Source organism: Falco cherrug, chromosome 9 (genome assembly GCF_023634085.1).
Source record: "Falco cherrug isolate bFalChe1 chromosome 9, bFalChe1.pri, whole genome shotgun sequence".
NCBI lineage: Eukaryota > Metazoa > Chordata > Aves > Falconiformes > Falconidae > Falco > Falco cherrug.
Window position 1 is genome coordinate 10445117 of NC_073705.1, and position 12245 is coordinate 10457361.

Genomic DNA, 12245 nt, shown 5'->3' on the forward strand with positions numbered 1-12245 from the left:
CAAACACTTAATCAGCTATATGTGAAAGCTTAAAGCTTGGCATAACATGGACATTTTCACTGTGAACAATCTAAGTGTGTCTGTTTATTTTTAATGCAGGAACTAGAAAAATGTGATGCCAACCACTACATTATCTTGTTCCGTGATGCTGGCTGCCAGTTCAGAGCACTTTACTGCTACTATCCTGACACTGAAGAAATCTACAAGCTGACTGGAACAGGGCCAAAGAGCATCACCAAGAAAATGATTGACAAACTTTATAAGTACAGTTCGGACAGAAAACAGTTTAACGTGATCCCAGCCAAAACCATGTCTGTCAGTGTGGATGCTCTTACTATTCATAACCACTTGTGGCAAGCCAAGCGACCTGCAGTGCCAAAGAAGACTCAGACTCGTAAATGACACTGAGTTCTTGGGGAGAAGATTGCTGAATGGGGTTGCATCGAAAGAAGACACGTTTACCATTTTCCTGCAGTTTGGTATGAAATGTGCAGAACCATAAACACTTTTTAAGAAGCTTCTAAACAGAAACCGTGGATGCAAGTTAAGAATGAAGGAACATTGCCAGTGTTTTTTATGAATAAATCTGCTGTTACACCCAATGCTAACTACTGTGGCTTTCAACTGATGAGGGACTGTGCATGTAGCAAGATCGTTAACAAGTGGATTTCCTTTTACTTGAAGCTTTTCATCGGTACAAATTGGGAATAATTGAGTTCTGTTTCCTCTCCACCTCATTCCCTCCTCTTTCCTGTCATTCTTGAAGGTGGCAAGCTCTGAACTTCAGTAGAAGGATTGAACAGATCTTGGGTGAAGTGTTTTGGGTTGGGTTTGGTTTGGTTTGGTTTTTTTAAACAGTCTTTAGGGAAATCTTCCTTTCAGACTTTTTTGAGGAACTGTTTAATACATCAAATTGTTGTACTGTATCTACTGCCAACGTAAGTCCAGCTCTCAGATTTCTGAAAAAAGCCCCAACATGTGCTGCTCAGAACAGAGTTTACTTGCAGTATCTGTTTAGGATAAGCATTGCAAGGATTGCAAAAGCCAGTCTTTTTTTTTAAAAAAATAATTGTTCGCAAATTTAAAGATCTCTGGAATACAATCGTGAAGAGGCATACAGGTGCTACTACTATAGCTGGAATGTGCCTGACTGAAACTTAAGTCAAGCTGAATGGAGCACAGTTATTACTGATTTCAGTTTCAGGTAGTGTCCTAAAGATTTGTTTGCTTTGTTAAAGATGGATTCTGGTAGGTATAGAACATTTCCACTCTGAGCACGCTACTCCTGTACAATGGTGCACTTAATGATCACAAATTTTAATGTTTTTATTACATCATGAAATGTAATTCTACTTCCTTTGTCCTGTCTTTATTCTGAACGAGCAGCATGCTCTAAAATGAAGAGTGTGTTATGTTTTTATTTTGGGTGATATATATCGATTTGTTTTTCTCATTTAAAAGCAATTTTTAAACAGACATTTGCATTTGTTTCAGAATCCCAAATAAGTCGAATGGCTTGGATTTCTTTTCATGTTGAAATATTAAATCTTGAGTTATGACCTTAAAAGTCTTTGTTTCAGCAGATTAAGTTTTTGTCTGTGGTAACAGGGTATATTTGCAATTCAGTTCAATTTTATTTTTTTTTTTAACACTCCCATTTCTCATTTTTGGTCCAGACTACACTTCTGAGTAGGTTTCTGTAGCTATTACCCAATTTAATCCGCTAACTTGCGCCCGCTACGTGCGGCTTGACACTACTACTTGCAGGTCATGTAGGCTTATAACTTTGGTTTGCACATGTTTACTTTTATTTGAAGTATATACTTGAATATGTATCTCTTGAGTGCAGAAGGCACTACACCATCCTAGAGACAAACTGAGCTCTAAAATACAATACAGTGTCATTATTAAGCTTTGAAAATAATGGAAGTTAGTTGTGTACATAAGGGGAAAATAGGGTACATAATAATAAAGTGCTAACTAGACAGAGCAAAGTGAAGGTCTTCCATTGCAGTCTCTCAATTTTTTTTCCCCCTTCCATTACTCCTTGACTAGGCTGCTGCAACTTTGTAAATTATGTTAGATAGTTTGCTGCTTGTAAATAATTAAAGGCTTTATGGTTTCTAAAGTGCTAAGTATTAAACACTGTCATGAGTGTAACTTTTGTTACCATGCTTTTCATGCTTGTGCTTTATTTCTCACTGTTTGATATTATATACCATATTTATTTTATGAAACACTGAAATTTAATAAAAATCATTAACTGATTTAGTTTTTTTCATGTGTACTTCTGTTGTTGTGACACTTCATCCCCCTCAGAACTAATATGCTTTAAAGATGTGCTATTCTATGTTTAGTTGTGCTCTTAGAAAGCTTCATCTGTATGTAGCTGTAATAACTTTATGACAAGTTTTCCTGACCCTGATTGCGATGTGCAAAAATTCAACCAGAAGGCTTTCAGAAAGTTAACAGTCTATTTAAGGATTTATTTGATCAGTCTTCAGACTCTTGAATCTGGCAGGTGGGTTTTCTTTGATCTATGTATTCAGTTAGTGACAGAATTTTGGAAGCACCAAGAGAATTTCTTTTGTAGAGCTCCTCAGTATTAGCTTGCTTGTGATTTGTAAAGACAAGTTGCCTGCAGAATTTAGAAATAAGCTGGTGGTTTAAGCTTTGTAATGAATCCATATTGGTTGCACAGAAGTGAAATTTGCATTCTGAAAACTATGGATTTTTTCCAATGCAGAAATAGTTTTCTGTGACTATACAATAAAATTTTCAAAGATAGTCCTTGTTTGTAGAGATTAAAAAAAAAAAAATAACCAGTGATTCTGGTGATTTGTACTTTTATGTATTTCATTCAGGCTGAGATATCATTGCCCATAGAAAGGACTGGAACAACAAAGGCGATGTCACCTTCAGTGTCCTCCTGGATCTCATTGCACTAGATCAGGTCCTTACTTTTCCTGCTGCAATGTGGCCTCATTTACTACTGGAAACAATAGGAGGTGACATCCATTTGGAGAGGGAGAGGAGGCCAAGGAGTTCTTCATCTTACAGGCAGCATGTAGCCCCAAGCTGAGGATCAGAGGGGAAGTAGGAGTAAGTCACTTTCTAAGAGATTAAATTTTCTGAAGAACTAAGTTTTAGTTATATAAAAAAACCCCCATTAATCTCAAATACCTTGGCAAGGAATATGCTGTATTAATTTGGTCTGGAAGCAGGAAGAGGGAGAACTTATTTGTAAGAACATGATGCAGAATTTACACAGAGGAATGTGGATAAACTGTAGATGTGTAGAGGCAAATGCAATCAGCATTTTGTAGAAGGGAGAAAAATTCATTTTCTTACATAGGTTTTGTATAATCCAGAATGCCAGCTTAAACTTGGTTCGCTGCTTGGTGTCGGCCCAGGGTGAAATATGGTTGTAGGACTGTGACTGCATATCTTTGTTAGCATAGTTCTTTGTCTTAAGTTTATCGAATTCTGAATACGTGGCATTTCTAACTAGTTTTAATGATGTTATGCTTAATGCTTCACTTACAGTGGCTGAGAATCATTACGTGTAGGGATAGTTAGGTGATCTGTACACTGATAATTGCCATGGAAGATCTCACCATCTTCTTTGCTGTTGTCTCTTCTAAAAATCACTGCTTAGAATATGAATTTTTGTCCTCTTCACAGCCACCTGAGGGTACTGTGTAAATACCCTGACAGCTGAAATGCGAGGAAGGTTACTGGCTGTTCCAGTAGAGTGGTGCTCTGCTCTGTCTGGGTGCCTCCTGTAGATAAATAGCAATCGTTTGTCAACCTGCAGCTTTAAGAAGTTTAGTTTGTTTTTCACCAGGATTGATTGGAGCCAGGGTTGTTCCTTCTTCCCGCTTCCCATGTAAAAGCGAGCAGAACTGGCTTTGGTTAAAAAAAAAAAAAAAACCAAACAAACAACTTTCAAGCTGTTCAAAAAGGTTCTCGTGCTTCCTGGGAGTATGGGCAGGAAGAGGGAGTGGGAGCTTTAGGTACAGCTACGCTATCAGCTTTTCCTACTGACTGTGGGGCTAAACTGTAACAGCTGTCTAAAAACAAGGGAGATACAATTTTTATTTTTTTCTTCCCCACTGAATTTTCCAAAGATGTGCCGAAGCCAAACAGCCTTTGTAGCGCTCCCTGGAAACGGACCACAATGCTCTGGCTGTGTTTGCTCTGAGCTAGAGAATTTGTTTTCTATATAGAGTAGTCTGCAAGTAGGTCTGCCTTTGACCTCTCTCGATTTCTTACTAGTTTCTTACATGTAATAAATACAAGAATGTACATCTTTAAAGTGCTTTTAAATGCAGTTTCTTTTTCTCAAACTCCCATTCATCGGTCTGTTGCGTATTTGCACATGCTGTTTGCATCTGTAGATTTAATGTGTCTTTGTCTCATTTTCATCATGCTTTCTAGTAGGGTAAGAGTTCAAGCAAGAATAATCTGAGTTTTGAAAAGCCTGACTTATTTTGAAAACCTTAATACAGTTGAACACTATATGCTGGGCTGCTAGAACGGTTCAGTTTGCAAAAAAAAAAAAAAGTAAATCTGACTTCTTGCCACTAAACTGGAGAGTTCAGAGCGTAGACACTGGTGATCTCTTGAGTTTTCACTTACTACAAGCAATAGTTTGGGGCTATAGTATAACACGAGTGACATGAATGAGTTCTTGGCACTCTAATTTTGTGTTCCTTGTGCTTTTTTTCCTTACAAGTCTTCAGAACTGAGCACTAGAGGCAGTGTCAGAACACTGGAACCCCCCTGGCTTTGATTTTTTTTTTTTTTAGGTTGTTTTGGGTTTGGCTTTTTTTTTTTTTTAATATAGCAACAAACGGGATGCGTCATCTTCACTCTGAACTGACTGTCCTTGGAATCTGGGATCTGCTCTGCTTTCTGACAGCAGGATCGTACCTGGGGTTTTTCCTCAGGCATACATTGATATAGCCAGTCTTCATGGTTGTGTATTAAGCTATTATCCACGCTGTGCTTATCTAATTAAATAGCTTTCAGTTAATTAAGCTTTTAAATTTAATGTATTTTAAGCAGTTCAGTGAAATGCAGCTGGCTGCGTGCTGGTGTGACTGAGGATGGCAGTGGCAGGGTACGATTTCTGCCCTGGATTTTGTGGCTCGGGTGTCAAACAGTAGCTGAATTCTAAGACTTCGTAGGAGGCTGGTTTTGCTGTGACACTCCAAGGACGCTGCAGCCGAAAGTGACCTGCAAAAAAGATTTTTGAGAGGTTGTTTTTGTACCCATTTTTACTGCTATGTTAGGTATGCAGAACTGGAGAATCTGTGAAGTATTTTGTGGGGGAGGTGTTGTGTGTGCTGCTGCTACGTGAAAACTTTATATAATATTCTTCAGGACAGTTTGAAATTAAGATATTCATGTGGTCGACAAGTATATTTTTTAGATGTCTAAACTACATATTTCGACACGTTAAAGCCAAAAAAATTGAACTCTTGTCCTCACATTGATCAGATGTTCTATTGTTTAATTATATATGTGAAGACTGAGTATTAAAAATGGAAGAAAAAGTTTACTTCATCTTATTTCTGTAATATTTTTTTGTAGTCTTGCGCGTATGTTAGGATATACTTTAAACTTCCGTGGATGGCGGGTCTGATCATGGATTTAGCTTTAATACATTGTTGCAGAAACCAAGGAACATTGATGTGATGCATCCCAAGAGATGCTCCACAGGTAATCTTGAGCGCTTGGAATATGTAGGCACATTTAATCTGCCTCTGACATGTGCCTCAGAACCTAAGAGAAGGGGACATTGAATCTTGACTTGTTTTTTGACAAAAGGGTATGACATGCATTGGTATAGTCCTTTATCTCATGCAGATTGTCAGGACAAATATACCAGAATTACAGGAGGAACTTTCACTCCATGAAATGTAAGTAATTGCCCATATTGGATTTAAATTTTTGCACTTAACTGGAGATTACCATTCAGGTGATGGACTGCAGTTATCATGTAGTAAGCAAAAAATCCTTAGTGTGGTTTTGAAATTTTGTTTGAATGCATTGTCAATATAAAATTATTATATAAAGAAAATATTTCCCTTATGGTTCTGAGCTTTCTGTTTGCAGGTACATGAAGGTTTATTTTGGTTTTAGGGGTTTTGAAGATCTCAAGATTCCAGTGTACATATGAAAAAGTGTATTTTTGCTCTTCTGTTCCAAGTGGTAAGTTAGACTCTTATCTTCAAAAATTAAACCAAACTTTGATCAAAAATGCCATTCTTTCCACTTAAACTTTCTTAATTAGGAATATGTTGTTTGTTGAATCTTGGTTTTTTTGTCTGTTAGGGTGACCATAGATTATTTGTCAGTGATTTGGGGATTTTTTTTTTTTTTGTGTATACAAATGGAATTGAAGACTGTAACTACAGTGTTCCGCAGAGTTAGCCAATGTCAGAGTTCTTTACAGCTGGCTGTATTAATCAATGTTAATATAGCTATATTTTAAAGACCTTTCTTATAATTTTGGTCTATTTTTAACTGTTTGTTTAGGACTGACCTTAGAATTGGGAAAACTTTGCTATTAAAAAACAAGCTTATGCGTTAGTAACAAGAGCTTAATTTTTCACATTCACGTTCACATTTCACCATCCAGCTAGAACATCTTGCTTTAATCGTTTGTCTTTGTTGAGGAGATTCCATCCTGATATGTGAAAAGAAATGATGTGTCTGTATTCGTGCAAGCATTTCTTTGCCTTGTTCCCTAGCTTTCCCAGGAAGCCTGGCCTTGGCTGTACATGTTGCAACCAAGGCTGGAGTTACCAACTGTACCGCCTTCAGCAGCCCGTTTGCAGCCTGTCACAAGCCTCCCTCTAGCAAACAGCAGCATCACAAGGTTAACTTCGATTTATCTGTCTGGTAATACCTACTTTATCAAGGAATGTGCTCAGTGGGATGTCTCCCGACAGTGAAACTACAGTCCACGGAACTGTTCAAGTCATCTTCAGGATCTGGGATTTTCTCTGCCAGGTAGTAAACACTGCAAGTTCAGTTTTCTGAAATAAAGAGGAAACAAAGTACCTTCAAATGATGAAAACTCACAAAACGAGAGCTAAGCACTGCTGTAGAACGTCCCGTATGAGCTGAGCACTAAAGATTTGGGTATTACAGATTCTGACTTGTAATTTTATATGTGAATGCTTCATGCCATTTTAAGTGATTTCTGATGGTGTTACAGTGTCTAGTACTGAGCATTAAAGATGGCAGTATATTCTAGATTCTGTATTATAGATCTGTTTCCATACTAAGTGTATTGCTTGCGATAATACTGAAGATTAGGAGGAGTATGTGACTGAGTTTATACTGTAAAAAGTGTAGCAAAATGGCTGTTCCTTCTCTTTTGTTTTACATTGACAGTTTGACTGCCAGAAGTCCATGATATGAAGTTATCCAAAGAAAGCTGCTGTGGTAACTATGAATCTTCATATGAACGAAATGGAATGGCCCTTATGGATGAAGGTCAAATTAACTGAAAAGATTAGCTAATTTAAATGCTGCTTTTTTTTTTTTTACCCCTGGTTCATAAATGATCCCAAATCTTATGAGTAGCTATTCTTGTCCCCCAGATTGCAGACAGGAATTTACTCCATCCATGTGCGAATAGAATAATGACAAAAATAAGCTAGTATTTCAATAGTTGAACTATATTAAATACAGTCCATATGCCAAAAGGATAGATTCCAGGAATTGAAAGGGAATTGAAAGACTTGCTGTGATAGAAACGTGAAATAAAAAGCGAGTTACCTTTAGTCTATTCCCCCTTTACTTCGCAGGATTGATTCTTCCCATACACTTCACATTGCAAGACTATATTGTGTTAGTTATCTAAAGCATATTTAGACATTTGAGTGATAGATTTTTCTAGTGATACACTTTCTGGTGTCACAGAGCTGCTGAATGCTTCCCTCCTGGTAAAGGCTCTAATTACATCTCAAAGTCCACCAGCAGTGAAAGGAGCGGCTCTTGTGAACATCTCTGATTTTCAGCAGTCCTCAGTGAGGTGCTACCTGCTCAGGCATGTTTTCTTGATGGTTTAGTACATTATTTCATATTGTGCTTTTCAAAAAACACGTTTTGTGACAGCTAAGATACCTGTGATATTTTATGCACCTTCTTCTGTTCCCCAGCTTGCCTTTTCAGTGCAATGTTGGTGTGCACAGTGAATGCTGAACACAGTCCCATTTCTGTTGCAAAATTACAGGATGGATTTATTTGCTCGTCTTTGCTAAATGTAAATCTACTTTCAAATTACATCTTGGTGCTGAAGTACTGTCATAGTTTTCTGATACATCCCTCTAAACTTGTTCAGAAATAACGTATATTTATCATAGTGGGGGAAAAAAACTCTGGGGGAAAAGCATCTTAAACTGATGTGTGCAGCAGGGATGATTAAATATTCAATATACAGCATTTGTTAAAATTTAAATGAGGCACTCGAAAGAATGGTTTGAAGCATATAAAACACCCAGAATTGCCGTGGCAATTACATGAAATCTTACAAAAAAACCCCCTTACTTCGTTTGAACATATGTCTTCTCAGGGAATAACGATAAAAACTGAATTTACAGTAAAATAAAAAACCCTTCATGGTTTTTGGTTTCCTTTTTGTTTCCCAGCCATGTCAATACCATATTTTTTTCCCTTCCTTCTAATGTATATTTTAGTGCTCTAGAATCTTCTCTTCTAAAAGGAAGCTTTTAGTCCTAGAAGCTAATTTTTCTCATCTGGCACAAAGTTTTAAAGGACTTCTTGTTCATTTTGCAGGTTTTTTTCCTCTCTTACTACTGCTGTTGCTGTGGAAGGTGAAGCAAGATAAAAGGTGCAACCAGGTAAAGAACCTACTGCTGAGAAGCAATGAAGTCCTTTTGGTGTGGTGACGAAGCAACTGAGAAACACAGGACCTGGTGACAGTGGCACAAACAGCGGTAAAGCAAGACACAACCTGGGAAATTATAATGTGGGATGGTTATGGGGGTTGTTGGGAAATGAAGGTAGGCAGGGGAGATCTCACAGCCAGGGAGCTGTGAGGCAACCAAATCCAAGCCCATGTAAGAAATTTAAGAGTGCTGTGATGCTGTGGGCATCTGGACAAGTTTTCACAACTTCACTAGAGAGACCACCGTTCTTTTTTTAACAAACTTCAGCAAATGCAGACATTTCTGAAAAAAACACTTCAGTTTTGTGATGTAACTAGAAAGGCTTGTTCAGGATGAGCTGTTACCTGTGGCTGCTTGTACAGAGCATTGAATCCTGTTCTGCGGTCTTTGGGTTTTCATACCAGTGAGGGAAGCTATTGCTGGTGTTGAAATTACCTTCTTCTGGGTGTAATCATTACAATTTAGTTGTACTGGAAAATTGGAAGACGTTTATTCTTCATGTAAAGATTTGTCTTGTTTAAAGACAACAGTTAAAAAGTAATTTGAACAGGGACTTGGCTTCCTGCTGTCCCCCTTGACTTGGGTAAGTTTACAGCAAAATGACTTGATGGCTTCTAAATTTCTCACTTGTACACATATGTTAATCCTAGAGTTATCTTCACTATTTAAAGTATTTGTGTCCTGCAAGATTTTAAATATATTATCATTTTTACAGTGTTTGCTTAAAACACCTAACAAAAACAATCTCTAGTTGTCTACTGTTTGCATTTGATCTCAAAGTTAAAATCTACATGTGTGTTGTGCGCTGTAGAAATGGGTTGTCTTTCTGGAAGTCTTGGAATGCAGATGTGAACTGTAGTCAGTGAAATATTTTGAAGTGTTTGGGGGCAGAACATGTACTGAATCCTGGCTCTGTAAAGATATCGGTAAAGATAAAAAAAAGTTCAGTTAAAAAGCCACAAACTTTAATGTGTGTGTTTTAATCCTTATTTTCTATGATTCAATAAATGAATTAAATGACCTTTAAATATAATGTTGGAGTTGTACTGTTACTGTAACACAACAGCAAATCTAACATCCCCTTTGTGCATGAATGCAGAAGAGTTCTGAAAGCTGAGGTTAAAAAACTTTTTTCATGTGTCCCAGCTTTGGAAGAGATTACTTGAAACATGGGCTTGTAAATCTTAGGACTTTGGCACTCTAAAGCCACATCTTGGCCATGGATTTTTAAGCTTAAAGTTTGCTCCCAGAAACAAACCAGACAGCAGCCTCTAGTCTTGCTGCATGCAGCTCTTTTATTTTCATTTGTCTTTACAGAAATGTGAAGTATCTTCACAGTAATTGTACAAAAACACCTCTGGTTGGCTGTCTGCCGTGCATCCCAGCAGATCATCTCACAAAATTAGGTCTCGGAGAGGAAAGATGGGAGTTTGATCTGCTGTTGTGGATAAAAATCCATGCATGAGCAGACCTTGAGAGATGTCCAGTCTCTTGCTCAGGGGAAATAAGTGTCATGTTCTATATAGATTGAAGTAAAAAGGAGTTTAACAGGAAATAAATATACTCTAATATTTGTTTTAATATTTGATTTTACTTTAATGCATGATAGATGGATTTAGTCCATATTTAGTGTATGAAACCGTTAGTGGACACATAACATGCGATGGAGCCGTTTGCTGATAAACTTGAAAATATCGCAGCCTTCCTTGTTTCTGCGTTCCCCAGGCTTGTCATGTCTCTGCATTGGAACACAACTCCTTCCTTACAGAAAATTGTTTTTCTAAGTTTGTCAGCAGCTGGAAGTAATAGCCATTGTTATCATTGCCCCAGGGGGCTCCGGGGGAGTCCTTGCTTGCACACCCATCCCAGACAGCCCTTTTGTAAGCAGAAATGACTCTTGATGCATCAATGTTGCCAGGACCATTACAAAAATAAAATACTTTTGTTTTTACATTAGTATTGTAACTGTGTCTAAAGAATTAGAAAAGTTAAATGTTTGGTTTTAGACTTGCATTGACCACAGGTAAGTATCTACAGTATTTATTTCAACATCCCATTAGAATGTCTGCTATAAATTTACACCATAGAAAGAACGTCTGCAAAGTGCGTATGGTTTATACACATAGCTTTCTTTTTAAATACATGTATTTATACATTAAACAAACAGAAGCGTTGTCAAAATACAGTAATATTGAGGGTTGTTATTTTAATAGGATCACAAACCACATATAGTCTATACTTCTTTTGGTATGTGGGTTTCCTCTTATGCTAATTATCTCCTCCACTTAAAGGTCAATAAGAATTGAGGAAGGCGAGGGACCTAAGGCTGAGCTCCTGCCGCAGCACCCGATGTCTTTGCATCTGATGTAGGTGCTGGGGGCATGTTGCACTTGGGGGTTGGGGGGTGGGTGTTGAGTGGGGAAACACGGCGCTGCTGGAGCTGTGCTCGCTGCCCTGTGCTCACTAATGCTGTGCTTACAGAGCTCGGTGCCCCAGTGGCCAGGCAAATGGAAAAAAAAAATAATTAAAAACTGTTCTGAGTAAACGTGCAGATAATCACATCATCCATGCTGCTGGGGCCTTTGGTGTGGTTTTTGCTTTTAAACCTGTAACACTGCTTTGTTCCACTCTGCCTTGAAAGTTAAGTGGGGATTGGAAAATCATCTGTCTGAAATCTAGGCAATTAAATTTATTAACACTTGATGAGGCATTTCTGGAGTTATCTTGAACTTTTAACACAGCCGTATGCTTTTGTACTTCAGCTGCGCTTGCTTTTTAGCCTACAAAACTTATTATTTTATTTTAAATGGTACTTTTGGCATGCTAAGTTGCAAATGGAAATGAATAAAATGCGTATCTGCCTTAACCCAATAGATACACAAATTCATAATTAGGAAAAAAAACAAAACACACCCCACACCCCCCAAAAAAAAAAAAACCAACCAAAAAACATCAGAGCCAGTTCTGGTTGTGCCCACAGCTAAGTGCAGTGGCACCGTCGAGCTGGCAGGCTGGGCTTGTTGCTTTTTAACCGCAGTAGCTCTCAGAGCCGTGACGTTCCACCAGCTGGTAGTGCCTGGTGCGGGTCACCCAGGGCCTCGTGACCAGCACATCAGGAAAAAAATTAGGATTAAAATTTAAAAAAATGACCTCTTTTCCCCCTCCAACCCCATCTGGACACAGAAGGTCTTTCTCAACACCTTCTCCAGATGATGCTGGGCTTGGTATGGGTCCTACCCTGCGCATCCTCCTTCTGGGATGGGACATCTCCCCAACTGCTTAAAACTGCATTTTTAAACAGGTTATGGGGTTTGG

The 12245-nt window shown here is 38.1% G+C and overlaps 1 protein-coding gene across 5 annotated transcripts in view; it reads left to right on the forward strand.

The window, feature by feature from the left end:
- The window catches only part of CAMSAP1 (calmodulin regulated spectrin associated protein 1), a 28693-nt gene extending 26426 nt beyond the window's left edge, over positions 1 to 2267 (forward strand). For all 5 annotated transcript variants that reach the window (XM_055720194.1, XM_055720191.1, XM_055720193.1 and 2 more), the window contains one exon: positions 100 to 2267. In XM_055720194.1, coding sequence (XP_055576169.1) covers positions 100 to 402 — 303 coding nt within the window. In that variant the 3' untranslated portion in view covers positions 403 to 2267. The remainder of the gene's footprint in view (positions 1 to 99) is intronic.
- The last annotated feature ends 9978 nt before the right edge of the window (positions 2268 to 12245 follow it).